This window comes from Tyto alba, unplaced genomic scaffold (assembly GCF_018691265.1).
Source record: "Tyto alba isolate M040663 unplaced genomic scaffold, T.alba_DEE_v4.0 Super-Scaffold_38, whole genome shotgun sequence".
In the NCBI taxonomy this organism is placed as follows: Eukaryota; Metazoa; Chordata; class Aves; order Strigiformes; family Tytonidae; genus Tyto; species Tyto alba.
In genome coordinates, this window is record NW_024881313.1 from 15,978,648 (window position 1) to 15,999,631 (window position 20,984).

Here is a 20,984-nt window from a genome sequence, read left to right on the forward strand (position 1 = left end):
AGGTTACTTGGTCCCTTTTATAATTACACAGTAATGACAGTCTATCAAAACAGCACAACACAGATTACTTCCTCTCTGACTATAAAGCAATTAGGCATTTGCTGGAATTTAACTGTAAGACTTTGGAAATCAGTTTTTTTAAAGGTTTTAAGTTTCCAAATGACTCAGAAATAATATCTCCCAGTCCCCTGTGTACGCATGCATGGAGTGTAGCAGGGTGCAAACGCTTGGGGAACAGTGCCAGTAAGTGGTCACGTGGGAGAAGCAGCTAATGTGCTACACACTTCCGCAGCCTTCTGAAAACAGTACTGTTCCCCCTGAGTGAGCACCCAGGGACCGGCCACGAGCTGAGATGTCCCTCTCAGGAAAGGAGCAGCTGTCCTGTGCCCCATTTCTCCTGGAAAAGGGACTTCAGTTTGGGGCACACCTTGTCGGAAGCTTTGTCTCACAACCATGCATCTCCCGCATCCTTTGCCTATGAAAGCGCAGAGCCTTAATGTGCCAGGGCTGGTGGGACTGGGCAAAATAAAGCACACTTCCACTCTGTGTGAGAAGAGCTGTGTGGATCTCAAACCAGGAACTGTGAAGTTTGGTGGTATTCCCGCAGATCAGAGACCACAGAGCTCTTGCGCCCAACACTGCACCCAGACATTGACAAACAATAGTGGGTTGAAATTGTTATATCTGGTTTCTCAAAACAACATTTTTTCAATAAGCTTTTCCACAAATGTACTGAGAGAATAAAAATGCAGTTCAGTTTGAGAGGTATATCTACATCAGGAAAAATATGTATGTGTTTTAGGAGGAATTCTAACTGACTCAAGATAGGGCAGCTTCAGTAAAAATCCCTGACCTCCATTCTGTCTTCTTTCCCTGGAGTGAATCTCTGAAGAAACTTTTCTGGTTTTTATAGAGAGAAATATTTTGGAAACACTTCACTGGTATGCTACCAAATCAGGAACAAGACAAATGGAGTTAAATAATGCCCAACTTCCACACAGGAATCTGTTTCTGTGGACAGGTATCTGGAATTCTAGCTTGCCAGTGCAGTACTTCACACTGTGTTATTGAACTGTTTCAAAGACAAATTTTATGAATAGAGATCAAAGTGTTTAAGAGGACTGTTAGCAAATATGACCACTTGTGCAAATATCCGTGAACCTCCCTTCAATAGCCATTCAGTAGTTCCAAAGGCTGTCAGGGCATGTAATGATTGTAATAAATGTTGTATTTGCTTTTGTTTCAGCTGGCTTTGACCAACAAATTCAGATGATTACTTCCATTGTTATTTTTGCTTAGAAGACAATTATATTGTTATCATTAAAAAAACCCAACTCTTCTTAAACATTTCTTTGTACTGGTCTTGAAATTCAGAACTCACTATCCTATTAATATACTTTTAAAAGTTATTTTTATTCTTATCCTTGCACTTGCTTCTTTTCAGTGTTTTTGCTTTGTTTCATGCTCCTCCTGAATGCTGCATCTCCCACCTTCGTGTTCATTGGAGAAACAAACAAATAATTGTTGAGACCCTCTCTGCCCCCAGATTAATAGTCAGAGGTTTAAATTATAGGACACACTAAGAAAATACTGATATTTAGATGATGATCATGTGTTGTTATGGCTGGATTATAACTGTATTCAGGAGCAGGATACTCCTGTGGCTTTGAGATTATATTCTGGAAACATAATAGCTCATGCAGGACTCTGAAGAAGTTCATTGTGTCCTTCTGTAAATATACTGAAGATACAGTCAGCCTCATCTGTATTTGGTCTACTTGTGGGAAACAAAAGGATAAATATAAACTATCACATCTCTGTTGTGGGTCCAATGTGCAGGACTCACTGAAGTACATCAGTGGAGCAGTGCCAGTAAAATTCTCCCTGGGTCTCTACAACACATTGTGACATGACCACCAGGACAAGACCAGCCTAGAAGCAGACGATGTACGTGGCGTATGTCTCTGGAAAGGAGTGTATCATTTGGGAATAGATTGTGAGAGAAGTTAGTGCTTGTCTAACCAGCAGCATGTGAGCAGAGACAGCCACACAACTCTAAAGGTCAGGAATCTGCCAAGGATCCCCCCACTGTGTTGCTTAGTTGAAAACTGACAGTTTAAGGTACCTCTGTGTGCTGGGAAACCACAGTGGACAGCACTGAATGCCTTTAGTAAGGGACACCTTTGAGAAGCATTTGATTTAATCTGTATCCAACTGATAAAAAAAAAAAAAAAAAAAAGTAATTTCTTCACTTTCTTCAGAGACAACTTTTGAGACAGGTCAGACATGTTTAGCCAGGCTGGCCCATGCACTTCAGCTAACTCCATTTCTTTTCCAAAAAATAATACATAAAATATGAAGGGCTTAGGACGGACATGGGCTACAGGTTCTGGTTTGTCCTATGAGTAAACCCCCAGTATTCCTTAGTTTATTTGTTTTCAGTTAGGCTCTGGTGACTACATCTAAGGGGTTCACAAAAGTTGTTTAAGAAAAGGAGACCTTGTTCAATAGACTAACTTGCTCTACAGAGAGTCCAAATCTCCACTGAAAAGTGTTTGGGGTCTGTAAGCTGCAAAAATGTCAAAGAGTTGTTCTGGTAGTCTGCTGTGATATTGTGATATCACACCAACACTCTACTCTGATATTGTATTTTTGTTGTACCCTGAACTGCACAGTTCTTGACAAGAGGTGGTCTCACTTCCTGACTCATCATCACTGCAGCTATCCATACTGAGATTTTTCCATATAGGACCCTTTTCTATGCACTGGCCAAACCAGTTTGCCCTGTGAGATTTTACGATTTGGGTTAAACTAAATGGGAGCTGTATACACAACACTTACGAAGTGGTAATTCTAGAGCTAAGCATGCTCTCTCTTATGTTCCTTTTTGTTTTACAGGTTGTTACTTTGTGGTATAGAGCTCCCGAAGTTTTGCTTCAGTCCAGCTATGCAACACCAGTTGATCTTTGGAGTGTTGGCTGCATATTTGCAGAAATGTTCCGTCGAAAGTAAGAAATGCAGTTTAATTTTCTTCATGTTTTTCATTTGAGATTTGAAAAAAATGTGCAGTAAAGTCTGGTACAGTACACTGGATCAGATTTATATTGGGAAATCCTGATAGGATTTTTTATTTGCAGCAAAAAATGTAAATACCCATTGCAAATTCATACTTGCTTCTATCTTGGAGTCTTTCTTCTTTGATGGAAGTCTGCTTCAGCTCTTGGTAAAGCCTGTATGAGCATTGTTGCATTCCTGTTACACCTGAATCCAAATGCAGATAAAAGTGAGCTAGAGAGGCTGTTTATCAATTTGAGTAAAGCTGGATTATGGAAGGGATTTACCCTGAGGGAGGCAGGGCATGGTGGTCAGCAGAGTCTTCTTGCTCTGCTGTTTGCACATTGAGGGCATCAGGTGTTTGCTCATAGTCCCCACTTGGCATATTTGATCTCAGAAGTCACTGTAAAGTTGATTGCTAGAGGTAGGAAACAGAGGTGGAATTTTTTTAAGAATAAACTATTTAGCCTGGGTGTAGGGTAACAGATGTTAAATATAGTCAAAAAAAACAAAACAAAACAAAACAAAAACAAACCAAAAACCCCAAACAACGACAACAACAAAAAAAAACAACAGATAAAAGACTTCGTTTTTGGCTGATTCAATTAAATTGGCTATCAGAACAGTCTTGCTACAAAATATTACAGCTGGATGCAGCTGAGTTGTGCAGGCAAGAGGAGCACTTGTGTACTGTTCTTTCCCCATGGAAGGACACTAATATGGAGGTTGTACCATGTAGGGTGTGGAGAAGAAAAAAACCCCTGAGAACGTTAACAAGGTAAATCTGCCTCGATATTAACTCAATCACATGCATTTTTGTTGAGCTTACTGCAAAAAGTGCATGTTCTCATCACCTGGGTGATCTCCATGTAGAAACTGTATAGGATTTTGTAACAACACCCACTGAGAAATCAAAGAACGTACATAAAGAAAATGTCAAAGAAAATGATACACTGGGTTGCCTAAAAACCAAAATCAGTATAATTTACAAGGAGAAGGCATATTGCAAGGGCCTTGAGAAACAACTATTTAATTTATACAGTGTGAAGTTCAAAATACTAATTGAAGTCTTGCAAAATAGGTTTGGGATTCTACTACTTATTAATGTTAGTATATGGAAAAATCATTTTTCTTGGGCTTCTCGCCTGGTCAAATGGCCTGGGTAGAATTATTATACTCCACCCTCTCTGTTTCTGACTCAGAAATGAGGTCAGAAAACAAGAGAAGAATGTGGATTTTAGGAGTATCAATTAATCCATTGCAAACTTTTAAAGATTTAGTCTTATCCCATATACTGCCAGGTTTACAATATCATTAAACTATTGATATTTTTTCTGATTTTAAACAGCAGAGTCAACAACTTCATTTTAGCATTTTCAATAAGAGTGACAAACAACTGAACACAGAACTTTATCGCATGCTCAAAACCCTCATTTTTTTCTCATTTAATTTGCAGTACTCTGACAGATAAGAAATATTGCCATATACAAGCACCAGCATTTTAATTTTATTTTTGCTATTATGATGTATGAGCTTCACTAACTCTTCAAATCCAGCACAGGAAATTAAATTAGGGACAGTTAAATTTTCTACTTGTTTGCAAATGCAAATATTACATTAATATTACAAAAGCAGAGAGGGATTTTTTTTTAATGAAAATGAGATCTGACTTGAAGCAGAGTTTGATAAAACCAGGACTTCTATTATTCTTGCCAAATGCAGGGTCAGTCTGACATTTTCAGTCCTAAATTTGGGACACTGTCAAAAACTGTAGAGGTCAGGAATCTGCCAAGTTTGTATGTACTATGGAGTTTCATTGGAAACAATATGACTTTCACATACTTCAGTATACAAGCATGATTCAGAAGACTAATCTCAAGGCTCATTGCCATAAAGCTACAATGAACAGCACTGAATGCTATCTCCATGGACGTTGTATTGGGTTAATGTTGCAATACTCTCTATAATATATGTTGTCTTTCTGATTCTCTTGATGGATTGCAAAAGAAAACCCATGTTACTGTGACCTTGGTAGCAATAAACTGTAAAATTTTGCAAACTCCATGGATTATTTCCAAAAAATTGTATAAATGCAACAGCTATTTCGGCTGCAAAATGGTAGTGCCCTTGGGTAATCACCAATCTGCATTTCCACGGCTGTTGGTAGGAGTATGAGAATGCAGCTAAAGCTTAGAAGTAGATGTTGGTTTGACATTAAGACAACCTTTTCTTTTTACTGGCTTTCTGGGTACTTCTTGCTTTCTTTCCCTGCTCTCTTTTGCCTTCTCTTTGAAAGATTTTAAAACTCTGACATTTTTAAGAAATTTACTGAGACTTCTCTGAGGTTTTTTGTATCGTGGAGACTTCACTGGAACGGGTTTCCGAATAAAAGACTACCCAGCATCACAAAACGTATCAGAATCCTGTTTATGCCAAGAAGACATTTGATAGTTTGATTTTGCTAGAATGTAGTTTTTTAGGCTGTTACAAACACAGTCAGGGCATTGCAGGTTTGGACAAATATAGGAGAAAGTTGAGCTTTGTATGAATGGTCCAGTACCTATGTTAAAGATTGCAGTGTCTCTGAGTGGAAGGCACTGCATTTAATTTAAACCACCCTTAATCCAAAAGAGTTTAAGATAAATGCACACAAAGTATTTGTTTAAGAAATAGATCCAAAATACACTAAAGTGTATAAAGGAATTAGTAGACAAAAAAAATAAAATAAATATATCTCTGTCTATATGCACCTAGAATAAATTTGAACATTTCTCTCATCTTGGCTGATTCAGCTAAACAAATGGCACTTCTCAGCTGAGGACTCAGGTTCTCTTGTAATCTGAGGTTTGTATAAAGTCATATATATATTTAAAACATGCACATTTTAATTATGGTGCAGATTTGTAGGCTTCTGCATACATGAATGCACAAAGGCTGTATCCTGAAACCCCTCGCACAGATTCCCAAGGATCCTACTCTACTTACAGATCAGCAATAAATTCCTCAGTAGTCAGGTGTAAGCAGAAAATGTTCTGATTTGTGCATCTTTTTCTGTCCATGTGCACTGCTGATGACAGCATCCCAAACAAAGCATTACTTGAAAATTTCCTTACATGGTAGTTTCAGTTTTTAAATTTCCTCTCTAATTAAGTAGGTTGCAGTGACTTCTAGATACATTTGGGTGGACTGTCCTTATCTAACAAAAGTGTGAATGTATTTGTCATGGTGACTGTTTTCTTTGTGACTTAAAAGCTATGGTGCGTTGATAATAATAACCAGTAAGGAAGATTGTAAGGTATGCTATGGGGTGCTCCCATATCACAGAATCCTTCAGAGAAACAGCTGGCAGGACTGACAGGGGGCTGATGGCATGGGGCATCCTTTAGCACAGCAAGATTAGGTTAGGGGTTTTTTTAATGTTTAAATTAAAATAAGGATTACTTATAAAAAGGCTTCACTCTGAGGCTGAGCATTTTCCTGGCCAGCAGGAAAGGGCCTTGTACCTCCTACTCAGTGAACAACTCATTAAAGAGAAAGGGAAACACAGCAGTAACATCCTCTTCTGTCTGGATACATGAAACCAGTTGTCTCAAGGACTGCAGGCGGCTCCAAGACAGGAAGCCATGAGCGATGTTTTAGGGAGGAAGGGGCAGTCTCTATTCTTGCTTGGATTAAGTAATGCTCAATCAAGGTGAATGAGTGTGACAGAGGAAGACTGGAATCTGAACTGGGGTGAAATGATCTATAAAAGAACGCAGGGGTCACCAGTCTTGGGCTCTCTTCTGAGTAGGCAGTCTTGAGAAAAAAATGTCGAAATGTTTTGATATTTAGTTCTTAGTGCATCTGTATATGCCCAGTCTTCAAAACCACAATCCTGTATGACTTCAATCCTGCAAAGAGTAGGGTGTTAGTAGGTATATATGTGGGACTAATGATTCAGATATCTATATAATAATTCCAGCTAGGCAAGTTTAACTGTAATATTGCACAAGCAACTGAGTTTGTCTTCCTTTGAAGTAAATACAGAGCTAAAAATCATCAGAAGAGACTGTCATTTTTTGTAGCCTATGCTACATTCACAGCCCAGTCAAGCTGGAGAAGTCATGTATTTTAGAGGGGCCAGTGTTGTGACTGCATGTGCAATCTTCACAAATATTACATGTACCCATTCAAACCCAAAACTTGAAAGACAGTCCTCTCCCAAAAACTTTTTCCACCTCAACAAACCAAAAGTAAACCAGTATTATCTGAGTGCCCAAGCTTCATCCAGCTGAGAGGGAAGTTAATTCCATGCACATGCACTTCTTACTGAGACTGTTCATACACCAGCTCCATGGTGTTTTAATCAGCCTGCTGTTGGTAAGATTACCAGCCTCAGAATTTCATAAGGTGCAAGATTGGCACAAATAGCATGAAGTTATTATTTATTAATTTTTAAATATTAAATCATGGGTTTAGTGTTTGTCTCATTTTTAAGCTTATTCTGCCAGCTCCTAATATATGTCAGACAGTTACTTATTTGCCAGCCATGCTTAAAAATTGTAGCAGCAAGTGAGAGATATGCGGCTCTACTAAAATACCGATGATGGGTCAAGTTCCCTTATGGGCACAAACAACAGATGTAGGGGAACAAGCTGTAGGCATATAAGACATATTTCAATAGTATAATTTTGTCCAATTAGAGGAGATACATCACTGTGTGCAGAAAAGTCATGAGCCCAGGACTTTGTTGCTCTAGGTAATGTGTACAGATGTGATAAAATCAAAGTTGAGAGCCTCATGTGGTGATTAGGCTGTGATGTGAGCACTGCATTTGGGGACTACAGGCTGCCTTTATTCATAAAACATTTAACAGGTTTTAAAAAAAATAGCAGTACAGAGATATTCATTCTTAGATACAATGTGTTACAGTATAGCGTAATTGTAAAGCAACTTTCACCCTAGAATATGGTAAATCTTTATTCTCCTTTCCAAACAAGCCGTAGGTTATTAGTAGAGTTTGAAATGTAGCCGTCAGATCCATTGCATCTACTTTTCCTGTTTCGACTACAGATCCAGGTGGTCAGATAGGTCTGTGGAAGGAGACAGGGCACCCCTGGATTCCACCTGTACTTGAGAGCGAGGGAAGAGCAGTTGACTCTGCAGCTTAAGTTTCAGTTAATGCTTTGTGGGATATATATGGTCAAGTGGTTGCAGAAGAAAATAGCCAAGTGTAACAGGAATACCTGTTTTTAAGCTGTCTCCAAAACCTGAAGCTGGAGAGGAAACTTTGAACTTCTATCACTGAGTGAAAAAAAAAATTCTTTTTAGCTGGATCATGTGTCTCAGCTTTGCTGAAATCATTGTTGAAATTAACCCTGACTTCAAAGGGGATTGTAACCTCTCTAGAAACAATTCAGTGCAATAAAGTGGCACAAAGAGTGGTGGAGCTATTCTCCGTTAATGAGCATATTACAGCACATAGTTGGAGTGATCTCTGTAAAAGATGGTGTTGCAAACTGGCAAGGAGAGGGTATTGTATGGTGTTGTCCCAGTCTCCATTCCTTGCACTTTTTTTTAGTGATCATGTACAAGCTTTCAGTTGTCTTATCTGTGAAATAAACCTCAACAGGTAACTCCCCAGAATTCTGAGTCTTTCATTCAAAATAAGGGTTGCAATGTGTTGGGGAGATACGAAGAACTGTCAGTTGAAGAGCTGAGGCTGGAATTCACAGTGTCTCTCTTCTGGTCTTCATGAGACTGTGTAGCACAAGCAAAAGAGTGTGTTCAAGCTAAATTTGCAAGAATTTAAACCACTCTGCTGGTATGATTGTTGTTATCTGTCTCCTAAAATGTCACACACAGACACAAAAAAAAGTTAGCTTCTAAGGAAATCAGGCCATGCATATGTGAGCTACTGTATGCATGTCCTTACCCAGAGGAGGTACATACTTCCATTTGTTACCAGTAGGCAACAAAGTGATAACTCATAACAGAGCCTGAAGGTTCTGTGGTGCTTTGAATGGGACAGGCAGCTTTTATCTTGGAAGAGATCTGCAGTCCAGTTCATCCTTGAGTCTGTTCTTCTAACTAGCATCAGTTTCATCATGTGCTCATTTGGTCTGAATTAGCTGTTCCTATAGGTGCTAATCACTCACAGATGTGGTCTTTCAAGGTTGCACTTTGAAAAAATTAGGTATACATCTGGAAACGTATGTTCAACAGCAGAACCACAGGTTCTCAACTACCTACGCATGTTCTTCATCTGGAGAATGAAGTAGAGAGGATGGTGGGCTTTGGGGAAAGCGATTCACGGAAATTCTGCTATTGCAGAGAATTGCTTGGAGATTTGCAGTACTGTGTCGTCTACTCCAGACATATCCTGAGTTAGCCATTCCTTGTGATGACTTGCTTCACTATTGAATGGTCTTGAGGAACAGACAATGAATCTATAACTTTGCAAATGCATACCTAACAGGACGATCTATACATACTAAGTGACCCTCACTTCAAATTAAGTAACAGTATATTGTCACTTAAAAATGTTTTCCATTAATATTGTTCAATTATCCAAAGCACCGGAGGAGCAGAAATATTTGTTTAAAGCCTGTAATCAACACTATAGTAAAGTATTGTATACTGGAGCATTAACAGCTAAATACTATGCAACTTAACATGGAAATTGTTTTTCTAAGTACAGTACATATTCTTGCCATAGCCCAAGTGCATCAGTGCAGGCAAAGATGTGACTGAAGATTCTTTGGTTTGGACATAACCAGAAGAAAGAGAGCACATATTCATATAATGCACCATAAACAAAACTGTCTTAAACTGAAATCGGTGGATAAATTTATCATGATTTATGTAGGGTAGGAAATCATGGAAAAATCATCAGGGTTTCTATAGGGAAGGACTATGTTCCATGTCTTTTTAAAATTACCTTTATTAAGAGTGTTTTGCACACTGTTGTGAATTGTCACCAAATTGTGTTTTTAACTTCTTGCTATGTGTATGGGTATTGCAGATGAAATTCTGGTCACGCTGAACAAAAGAGAAAGAAATGCAACTCTGGCTGATAGTAGTGAAGACTTCAGTTTTGTTTCACTTTTCTGCACCTACAAGGATAGTACCGTGAACAGAGTCTGAAAAGAGACTCAAAAGATAATGAAGAGACTCTAAAATATGAATACTGCCATGTAAGGAATTGTGAGGCATACTTCTATGACACAATTTTGTCTCATTTCAGATGAATTTTAATTTTCTGTCAGTTATTTTCCTGTGCTTCAGCATACCTGATCATTCAGTCCTCACCGTTTTAAGTGGTCACTCCAGCTATAAAGCAGTAGGAATATTTTGTTTTGTCTGCTAGATCCTATATTTCTCCATAAGGTAAAGTTTCTACCTTTTTTTCAGCTCTTAGTTTAGCCTTCTCTTTTTGTGCTCTGTGCTCTTATTTTCAACACATTCCTGAAATGCCTTTCAAAAGCAGAGAGAGAAGAGAGCTGTAATATATTTTCAAATCTTCCTTATGTTGGAAAACAGAGAGAAACATGTATCTGGATATTGGGAGGGAAGGTATAATAAAACCAAGATAGTAGAAGCATCTAGGCAAAAAGCAACAGCTGTGAATGCTGCTTATGAGTTGGGCTTTCCATATAAACTGGCAAACATCTTAAATGTGGTTTGAGAAAGAACTGTTCTCTTTATCATGCAGCAATTTTAAACACAGACTTTGCAATCATTATCTGGTGTTTTCCAGTGACCCTTAAGCCAACATATCTAGTGGACCAAGAGCTCCAAAGTGTAATCATTCACTTGTCTGTGCTCACAGTTAGATTTTGGTAACAGTAAAGTTAAAACAACAACCTTTTTTTTTCTTTTTTCTGTTTTGTCTTTGTTTCAACAAGGAAAGGTGGATGTTGCAGCTTAGAACTGTAAAAGCTACACAGCTTTTGAACCTTTGAACCAAGGTACTGTACAGTTCTGGTCTGAGTTTGTTTTTGCCTTTTTTGGAAATTATCTTGTTTTGTTACAAGAATGATTTAAGTTGCAAGCGCCGTAAAAGTTCACCACAGTCCAGACCAACTGTACTGGGAGAAGGTTTGTTCCTTGGAAAGATCTTGTCAGCGTTCAAAATTCTGTGCTTTGCACTTTTCCTCCTTTATTCTTCTGCCATTCATGTGCATATGGGTGTGTGGGAGGCTGATGGTTTTTCCAAACCAGACCTAATAAAATAGGATTTTTTCTTCCTCCCCAGATAAGTGGCCAGCCTATTACAAAGATTTTTTTTAAGTTGAATGGACCCAAGCCACAATTTAGCTTAGTGACCTTAGTGATCTGATGGAACAAAAATGACATTTTCCATCAAACTTAACTAACAAAGGAAGGCAGAAGACTGCACTTGTTCATGTTATTCCAGTTTTCAGATAAGCAGGATTGTTTTCCGTTTAATCTGACCTCCAAGGCAGAACTCCCATTGGCTTTGGGCAGAGGACAAATGCACATTAATGGAGAGAAGGGCATACAGTCAAAATAATACCACTAATTATCGAGTACAAAATAGATGTGAGCTTCCAAGACAATATCACCTCATTAAAAGTAAAATACCTTGGGTTTTAGCTCACATTTTGCCTCAAGCATTTTCTAGCAGATATCTTTCTAAGTCTACAGTTGGGCTGATTGATAGCCGTTAGTCAAATCCAGTAGCTGTATCGGTCTGTGGTTGGAGATGAGTGGTAAGTGAGTGCCAGGCCATTCACTTGTGGTTTTCCTTCTAGTTTCCAGCTGTGCCAGACTTTCAGTCAGAGGAATAGATCTGTTGGTAAGGGAAACCGTTGATAAACCATAGAAACCAAAAACTGCCACATAACAAAAAAACAGAAGGGAACCTTGAGGCAGGGGTAAGAAGACCCGCAGAAACAGTGTTAGCTGTGCAAGTTTAATTTGACTATTAACTTCAGGTGTTGGGGTCATGTCAGGCCAGGCAGTGGCCAAGGGACCGCAGCCGGGTGGCTCTGGGCTGGCAGCCGGCTCAAGCCCAGTGGGAACTCAGGAGAGTGCTCCCCTCCTGCAAAGCTTCCTGTAGCTTCTTCATGTGCAGGTGGCACAGCACTAGTCTGAAATCCTCCCGAACACATCATCCTTAAAAAAATATACATTCCTTAGAGGGGTGATATTCCAGTCTGTGACAATCTGAATTAGACTGGCCAGAGGTCAGAGGAAAAGACCCTGTGGCTAGGAGAAAGACCACAACATGTCAGTCATGATGTAGATATTTCTAAGTCCTTGGTATTAACATCGTAGCATTTGTAACAGATATTTGGAAATACAGCTGTCAGCAGAAACGCCTGGGTCTCTCACACTGAGCTGTGCTCGGCACGGCTGCCAGCCAGTCGATGTGAAGGTGCACCACCTTTGTGTCTTCTGGAGTGTCTCAAAGACAAGTTCATCCCTGGGATAAGCCAGAGCAGCCTGAGGACTGCTTTGATGGTATCCCCAGCTGCAGATGGCTTTCGGCGGTCACTCCACCAGCCAGAGAACAGGAGAGAAGCAGGGCAATGTTACCCATGCCCCTTTCCTCTCCAACCCAGAGAGGGATAGCCAGCTGTACGCTGCCCAAAGACTTTCCTTTTGAAAGGGTCTCCTGGCTCTTTCACACAGCTTCCCTCTTCAGGAACTTGGCTGAGAGAGGCTTTGCTTTTTGCCTAGAGTTTGGCCGGGGGAAGCTCTGTGTACTTTTGTTTGACTCGTAATAGAACTAAACATTGTTTTTATTTACTTTTCTCTTTCATAAGAAAATGGCTACAAAAAGGTATTTAAACTCCAAGTGGGTGTATGGGATCCTTTCCTGGACACTGGTGCACTCTGGAGACGAGAGAAAAAGACTAGATTTTAACTGTGGTGCACATTGCTGAGCTCCCAGGTGTGGGGTTTTTTTTCCAAATTGAGTGTCTAGTCAGAAATTTTGATCTGGGCAGCTTTACTGAGTTTTCTGTATTTGATTGTCCAGAAAAGAAATCTAATAATTAGCTACCATTGGTCAGTCATAAAACCAGTATGTAATAGTTAAGAAATATACAGGACAAACTTGTTTCACATTTGTATGTTTTCAGCAGCTTCACACTAGCACTTCTCCATATGGAGGTGCTCACCAAAGCTATTAGATGTTCTTTACATCTAAAAAAACCCTTAAGACTGCATAGAAGTGGAACGTGCACCTAAAAGAATGGACAACAGCAGGAGTTTAAAATCTGCTAAGGACAGCAGAGCAAAATATAACAGCTTTCTTAAATGTTATACTGCTTTGTACAAGTAAATAATTGGCTGTGAGGGGAGAGCTCAAAATGTCAAAGAGAAAGCAAGAGGAAGTTTGATATTTAGATTTCTGGAAAACCATTTCTCCAAGGGGACCACAGAGCCCAGAGGCAGCTCCCCACTGCCTGTGTGGAAAAGCTTGTCTATGCTTCAGGGTCCAGACCACTGAAGAAAACATGCTAGCTGGTGTGGGAGTCTGTGCTTTGGCTGTAGTTGCAGATGTCAAAGACCTAGATAGAGTCCTAATTTGGGGAGGAAGGGAGTTGGCCACAATGTCTCCTGCATGCGTGTGCTGACTGCCACAGAGCAGCACACGTGGTACCCACACATAGCTGGAGCTTCCTTTGCCATCAGTCCTCAGGGTCCTGGTGTTGGCTGTGTACTAAAAAATAGAGAAGAGGCATGGCAGGGTACAGCTCACCCTAGTTCCTGTCCCTTCTTTCTTTGAAGCCACAGTTCGCCTTGTGATATGAATACACGTGTTGTTGCCTTGTTCCTAATTTTTGTTTGCACAATGCCTGTGGTATGGCCATCACATTTGCTTGCATGCTCTGCTTGACCTGCCAACATGCTGGTCCTGTACAAATGAGTCCATGTGAGACAGAGCCACCGTGGTATGCTGACTCTGCTAGAGACAGAGCCAGGATTTGACAAGTCGGGAGCTGTTGATGTCAGCATGCGACATGCCTGGCTGCCTTCTTATGCTGGCAGCATGCTTCATGCTCTGCAGTCTTTGAGGAAATGGCAGTCTGGCTATGCATGGTCAAACCATATGACTTCTTCCAGAAACTCATGCAGAATGTGCTCTGCTTTCCTTTTATAGATGCACTGAATGCATCCCGTCTGGAAGCAACTCTAAGATGATCTCTGATGCAGTATTTCTTCTTTTACTTAAATATTCTCCATATTCGTAGCTTGTAACATATCCAGGTTTGTCAGTAATAAGTGCTTTTGGAATATAGACATTTGTCAAATAAGAATTTCATCCAAGGGATTACTTCATTTCCACTAATTTATTCTACTGAGCTGGAGTAAATTGGCATCAAGATTCAGTTACTATTGATTTTGACTGAGTCTGAATCAGTTACCTAAAGACAAATGACTCGACTATATCATCCAGAATTTGGCTAACTATAGTGAATTATCAGATCATTTTTTTATTAGATTATGTCCATGAAACAGGTTTTGTTATTATGTCAGTACAGCATACACACCATTCTATACAATCGAATAATTTTTTAAGTGCTCTTTATATCCAAATAATCAGAGTCCAAGCTTTTAGCGTCTAGAGAAGTATACATAGCAAGAGATTTTTCAGTAATGTTCCTATCTGTAGCTGTTCAATTAAGACTGTTTGACGGTGGTGAATCATACTCTGCCGCTATAAGAATGAAGATACTCCATTACAACTAGATCTCATCAGACCATTAGCAATGAAAGAGTGAATGTGTGAAGTCAGAACTGTATCCTAGCTGGGTGTTCTACCCACTGAGGCACAGAAACAGGCTTGCTTGCTTCTCTCCTGCCTTGGAATCAATTTTCCTGTTCTAGAAAGTAATTCCAAAAGGAGAGTGTTGCTCATCTCCAAGATCTTTTAGGAGTTCAATGGTGAGGGCACTTTGCTGGAAAGTGAAAGTGAGGTTTAAAGGGGGCCTAGACTTTTCGGTAAACTCTCCATTTTTGGCAAACACTCCAGCCACAACAGTATGAAAAGCAGGACATGAAATGGATTATCATGGAAGGAAGCTTTTACTTGGGTATTCACTTACTCCAGAAGAGGATTCTATTTTTTAATTCTGAGCAAATCAGATTTTTTTTTTTTTTTTTCAGAAATGACAGCCAACTCCATGTGGATCTTAGGGAACTCCTTGTAGTGGACATGAAGGTGGTGAACGATTTGGTGATGTGGGGTCTGAAAAGTTCAAGATGTGGGGTGGCCCAAGGAGCTGTACATGTGCTCAGTACTTCAGAGACTGAGGCAACATTCATTCTGTAAAGACAGAGCTGTATGCTGTTCCCAATAAAATAATGTCAAAAGCCAATAGAGTTGTGCCGTGGACAACAAAGAAGCAGGGCTATGGCTCAGTAATGGCAAAACAGAGATAACAGCATAAAAGTTGTCCCAAAATTAATTTGGGGAGCTTTGAAACACACAAATCTACAGCATGAAGTGTGTTAATGCTGCAGTTGCATAGGGGAGGGTGGCATCTGAGCAGTATTGTCACCTGGAAGGGTTTTTTTTTTGTTTTTTTTTTTTTTTTTTCTCTTTAATATAAAAAATATTAACTTATTATTTCTTTTGGTCAGGATCCAAGAGGGAAAAAAAGATTTCAAGTGAAATCACTAGTAGTTGAACAGGAGAGCTCTCAATAGGTGAACTCAGATTGCTATTCACTGTCATGGGCCAGTGAATGTAAATCTTGAAGCTTCTCCAGCCTGAATAACAGAGGGTATTGCATGGGAAAAAGTATTGCTTAGGGAGAAGTTATATCTAGTTTAACTGGCCTTTGAAAACTGTATCAGTTTTCCTTGCATGGTTGCTATACATACTTTTTATCTTAAATGCTTATCTCAGGTTTTTCTGCAGGTGTTTATTAATTCACTGTAAGCCAGCACAGCTGCTAAAAATTAAGGTATGTTCTTCACACCGTCCTTCTAATCCACCTTCATGTCTTTTGACACTCAGCAGCTGGAGAAAAAGCTTGAAGTTGAAATTTCAGCTCTGCTCACATAACAGTTTACTGTTTAGTACTGAAATGTTTTTCCTGCCTTTCTTGTCTGAAGGGCTGTAATCCCCTTTCAGAGATTTTTTTTTCTGACCAAGAGTGTTTTATTACAGCTGAAGGTGATGAGACATATTAGTTGCAGGGGAGCGGCAGTTCTTCTGATGTTTCAGGTTGATCTGAAAATTTAGAGAGGCTTAGTTCAACAGGTGCCATTAACACCTAATATGGGTACAACAGAAGTGATCATAGGTCAAAATGTATTCGATACCACATAGGAGCAGCTCAAGCTTAGTTGGAGAGGAAACCAAAGGATTCTCTCTTTTAGCTTGTAATGTTTTCCCAGAGGAAAAAGAAATCCCTTTTTCTTGGATTTTACATTCTAGATTGTGTAGAATATTTTGCATTCTATGTTTCCCTTCAAATATGGAAATTTTACATCTATTGGAGCTATCTTGTCTGAAGTGTCAGAGACTGCCCATACTCAGCCTCTGTTATGTCATTATCACTCCGTCACTGTACTACGGCAGATGACAGAAGAGATTTTGTCTTTCAGATTTTTTTTCTGATGCTTTTGTAGTTAGGTAATTGATTTTTTGCCCTACTTTTCTTTGTTCTAGAAATACTTAAAAAAAAAAATCAGACTAGTAATTTAGTCAAATAGATGTATCATTTTCTGTGTAACTCATAGTGATAGAACTGAAGTATCATTTATAACTGTCTTTTCTCATAATTTTATGTTACCTATTTAGAGTATAAGCTCTTTTATCTATAGCGTGTACTTTAGTCTGTGAAGCTTCTTGCTTAGCATTATTGAGAAAGAAAGAAAACCCTGCAAAACCTGGGAACACATACTTGGATGTTAATTTGTTAAGTATCTTTGGGCAAATTGAATGAACCAGTATGTGTAGTATATGTGTTCCTTTTACATTAACTTGCTTCTCCTTTGATATAGAAGAATTAGGGGTAGGTAAGAGTTTGTTTCCTTCAGGCAGTAATTATGTGCACAGACTTTCAGCTGATACAAGAATGACAACACTGTTACACATTTGGTTAAAAAGAGTTCTTTGTTCCAAGATAAATCAACATAATGGCACAAAAACTTTTAGTTTAAAGCTTTATTGGGAAAGCAATCTGATTGAAAATATATTCAGTTTGTGGAGCATGAATTGGATTTTAATGAGAGGGCCTCAGACTTGAAAACCTATTACATATACCCTTGATTAAAACTATTTCCAGCATTAGAGGCACTCTCAGAGCAAAGTCCATTTTTAAAGGGTTTTTTGGACCAGTAAATATGGTAAACATCAACTGATAAGCTTTCTCAGAGCCATCTTGGCATTGCAAGAAAAGTTGTGGAACTATAAAAAATTAATTCTGTATCTCTGAAAATTGTGATTTGAATTGATGTTCAAAATGAAATTTCATACAGGATGAAGGAGTAGTTAGCTTATGTAGAAGGTGGCTTTCATTTCATTTGTGTAAATGATAAAGACTAGGAACAGGCTTAAATTCCTCTTACTTACCTTGAAAGTAGGTCTTTTACTGTGAATAGATGTTTTAAAACCACTTCTTTAAAATATGGCATTAAAGAGCACATTTCATACTAAAATATGTCATTTTGGAGCGCTGTCTGCTAGATTTTTAGGTGAGGGGTAAATTATGAGTTACATGAAAAGAGTGGTGAAAAACAGCTCTGGGAGGAGGATTTAGATCTTTTCAAGGAAAGTGTGGGCCAATTTGTACACAGGCACAAATACCTGGAGGTGAGGATTTTCCTGAGCTCAGTTTAAACACACACACACTGCCTGCGCCAGCATCCTTCACACTGATTTGCACCGCTGTGCAAATGCGAGTGAACTGGAGAGGAAGGAGCCCTCTTGGCTCCAACCCACCCACGTAGGACAGCCATTATCTAATCCATAGTTCAATTACTGCCTTCAAGCCCTAAAACTGAGTTGCACAAGAAGAGCATAGAAGCATGGTAGTTTTAGAGAGTGTAAGTTTAGAAAGGGGATATGAAATAGATTCATAAGAAATAAGAGAATACAGAAAACTAAATAAATGATCATGGGAAGAGCATGACCGTGCTGTATTTTTCATACCAGTAGTTCTTCCAGGATGCTATAAAAGTGCAGAAGTCTGCAGTTTAGTTATATAATTAAACTTAAAACTTCTGACTGGTGAGATAGATGTAATTTAACTGTGTGCAGTGATGGGGTGGGTGTTTAACACACAAACGGTTAAATCATATTGCTCATAGAACTGTCAGTACAAACAAGAGGAATACTTCTTTTTACACTCTGAGCAGAGACCATGCATTTTTTTCTCTTTCCCTTTTTCCAAGGTCAGTTATGTATGTATTTCCAGAACTTGCTTTAAATGTTGGGACTGTTTTCAAAATGACACTGTTATATCATGCTCCCTGAGCTGAGATAATGACTCCTAAAGCCCTGGTGAAATAAACCTACAAATCTTCTGGAGAAGCAAATGTCCACAGATAAGAGAACTGTGACGTGCGTGCTGAGGGAATAAGTGAAGGACGTTCAACCTATCAAGGCTCTTCCATTTCAAAAAGTAGTGTTAAATTATGGGTGCTGAAGCAGTTCTGCCCAGGAACAGATGAGATCTGCCCACGTTAGAGCATATTCTTGTCAAAGATAATATCTGCACTTACCTTACTTTTGGGGGGTTTTATATGTGTGTGTGTGTGTGCGCGCACGTGCATGCACGTGTGTGTGTGCGTGTATCCTTCTGTTGAAGCACCTTTTTTTCTTATAAGAGGTTGTGAAACCAGATCTCAATTGGCTTGATCCTAGGTTCATTGACGTCTGTGATAAAGCTCCCTTTTATGTCAGTGGTGGGGGACAAGGCCCATCATTCGGCTCCAAGGCCACCTGGGACCTTGAAACATGATGCTTACATGAAAGGTGTCAAGTAAATGTGAAGTACCCAGAAAAGGATCTTCCTTTGCCCAGTTCCTAAGGGAGCTTTGAAGATGCTTATATTTTCTCTTATTTATGCTCTTTCTCTTTCATTTTGCTGCCTTTTTAATCAACAACTGAATCTTCACAGTAAGATGGCCCTGCTTTGGTCATAAAGCTGTACACAGTACTTCTGTTTGGTTTCCCTTTTACTAACGTTTCCCTTTCAGTTATGCATGCAGAGAGAACATGCATACTCTTCACAAATTTCTTGTGATTCATCCACTTCACAACTCTGGCTCTTCTCAGGCTGCCAACTTGTACACTAAAAACCCTCAGAAGGTCCAGCATCTCCATGTAATACAATCATTTGCAGAAAAGCAGTGCAAACTTCTAATAATGAAAACCCACACCAGGAAACATTCATCTGATGAGCAATCTTAACCCCAAAGTGGATCGCCAGAACGATGCCTAATCTTTTTAAATGTGTTCTCTCTCATTATTAATATTCTTTTCTATTTTATCTTTTGCATCCTCTTGCACCACACCAGTGGCTTGCAGCTTCTAGCCCCATTTCTAGCAACTCTGGACCTGTACATGAACAGTGTCCTGGAAGCTCACTGTACCAGCTGGGTCTTTCCCTTGTTAGCTTCTACCTACACACAGCTCAGAAAGCACCTTACTTTTTCAGCTCAGACAGAAATCCCATATGTTTCTTAGGAAATAGACTGTATATGTATTTTGGGGTCAAAATATTATTTTTTGCTTTAGAATTCAATTGCTTCATTTTAAATAACAAGGGGGAGCAAACAACACACTACACCACTGGAAGTTTGCAGTACTTTTTCAGATACTATGTGTTTTCCTTTATCTGCTTCTGTCTACCAGGTAACATGAGAAACTCTAGAGAAAATAATAATTAATGCAATTTTTTTGATGCACTAGATCTGTTTCTAAAAATAGTTTAATCCTGACAGAGCCCAAATGATCCTAGAGATGTTATTTGTGGTTGTGGTGCCATCCCACTTGAAGAATGATAGATTTTGAGTAAAAAAATTGATCTGTTAAAGGCTAAAATGAGAAACTCAAGATGGCTGATCTGTTTTCTGTTGAACTGCAGCTGAAGAGTATTTCCTCGGTTGTAATGCTTATCTATGTCATCTTTCTTCCAATATGTAAGAGAAGACAAGTTTCTTAAAAGTTTTGAACAGTTTGTGATCAAGTATAATAAGTTCTACATGAAGTAACTTCTTCCTATGCTGTGTCTGGCATCCACCCACACAAAGACATTATTAAAGGAAAAGAAGAGGGAGAAGTACAAAAAATTTTACGTTTAAAATGAGAACTCTGAATTGCACAACAGCTGAGGCAAGTCACTTGTGACTGGAAGTGGGTAACTGTCCAGACCGTGCAATGTTGTCAGCTGTGGCCTGTTTTCAGAGTAAAGTTTTATACTGTACAATATTCATTTTACCTATCAGAAGGGCAAATGATCTTCATCTTTAAACAGTGATACATATTTTTTCCTTTTATCTTGCCTTAGTTTCTCTTTTCATGCCTGGAGTACAGATTTGTCCAGGGGATCTGTCAAAGAGAAACAGAGGTGGGAACAAGAGTGAGGAACCAGCTCAGAAATAATCCCTCTGAATAAAGGTTTCCACAGGCCAGTCCAGATCATGTTATTTCTAGTCATCTCATAATTCTGGTTTTAGGTCTTACTTGGTTTTAGTGCTAAAAATGAAAATATTTTCTTCATAACAAGTAACTAAGAATCTGACAAAATTATTTGCCAGCTATTCACATTTTGTAATATGAAAAGAAAAGAAAAAAAACATAATTTAAATATATCTCTGAGTCACAGGCTATGTAGCTTGGCAGGTTTCCCATGGCACGATGTAGGATTCCTTGGCAAATGTTTCTTGGCTTTAGCTTCTTTAGTTTCTTCACCATCACCTTGTTGCTCTTATACACAGAGACATACAAACTCCTA

The 20,984-nt window shown here is 39.0% G+C and overlaps 1 protein-coding gene across 4 annotated transcripts in view; it reads left to right on the forward strand.

Moving 5' to 3' along the window:
• Window positions 1-20,984, forward strand: part of CDK6 (cyclin dependent kinase 6) — a 142,696-nt gene that overhangs the window by 96,204 nt on the left and 25,508 nt on the right. For all 4 annotated transcript variants that reach the window (XM_042801771.1, XM_042801774.1, XM_042801773.1 and 1 more), the window contains exon 5: window positions 2,899-3,008. In XM_042801771.1, the coding sequence (XP_042657705.1) occupies window positions 2,899-3,008 (110 nt within the window). The remainder of the gene's footprint in view (window positions 1-2,898; window positions 3,009-20,984) is intronic.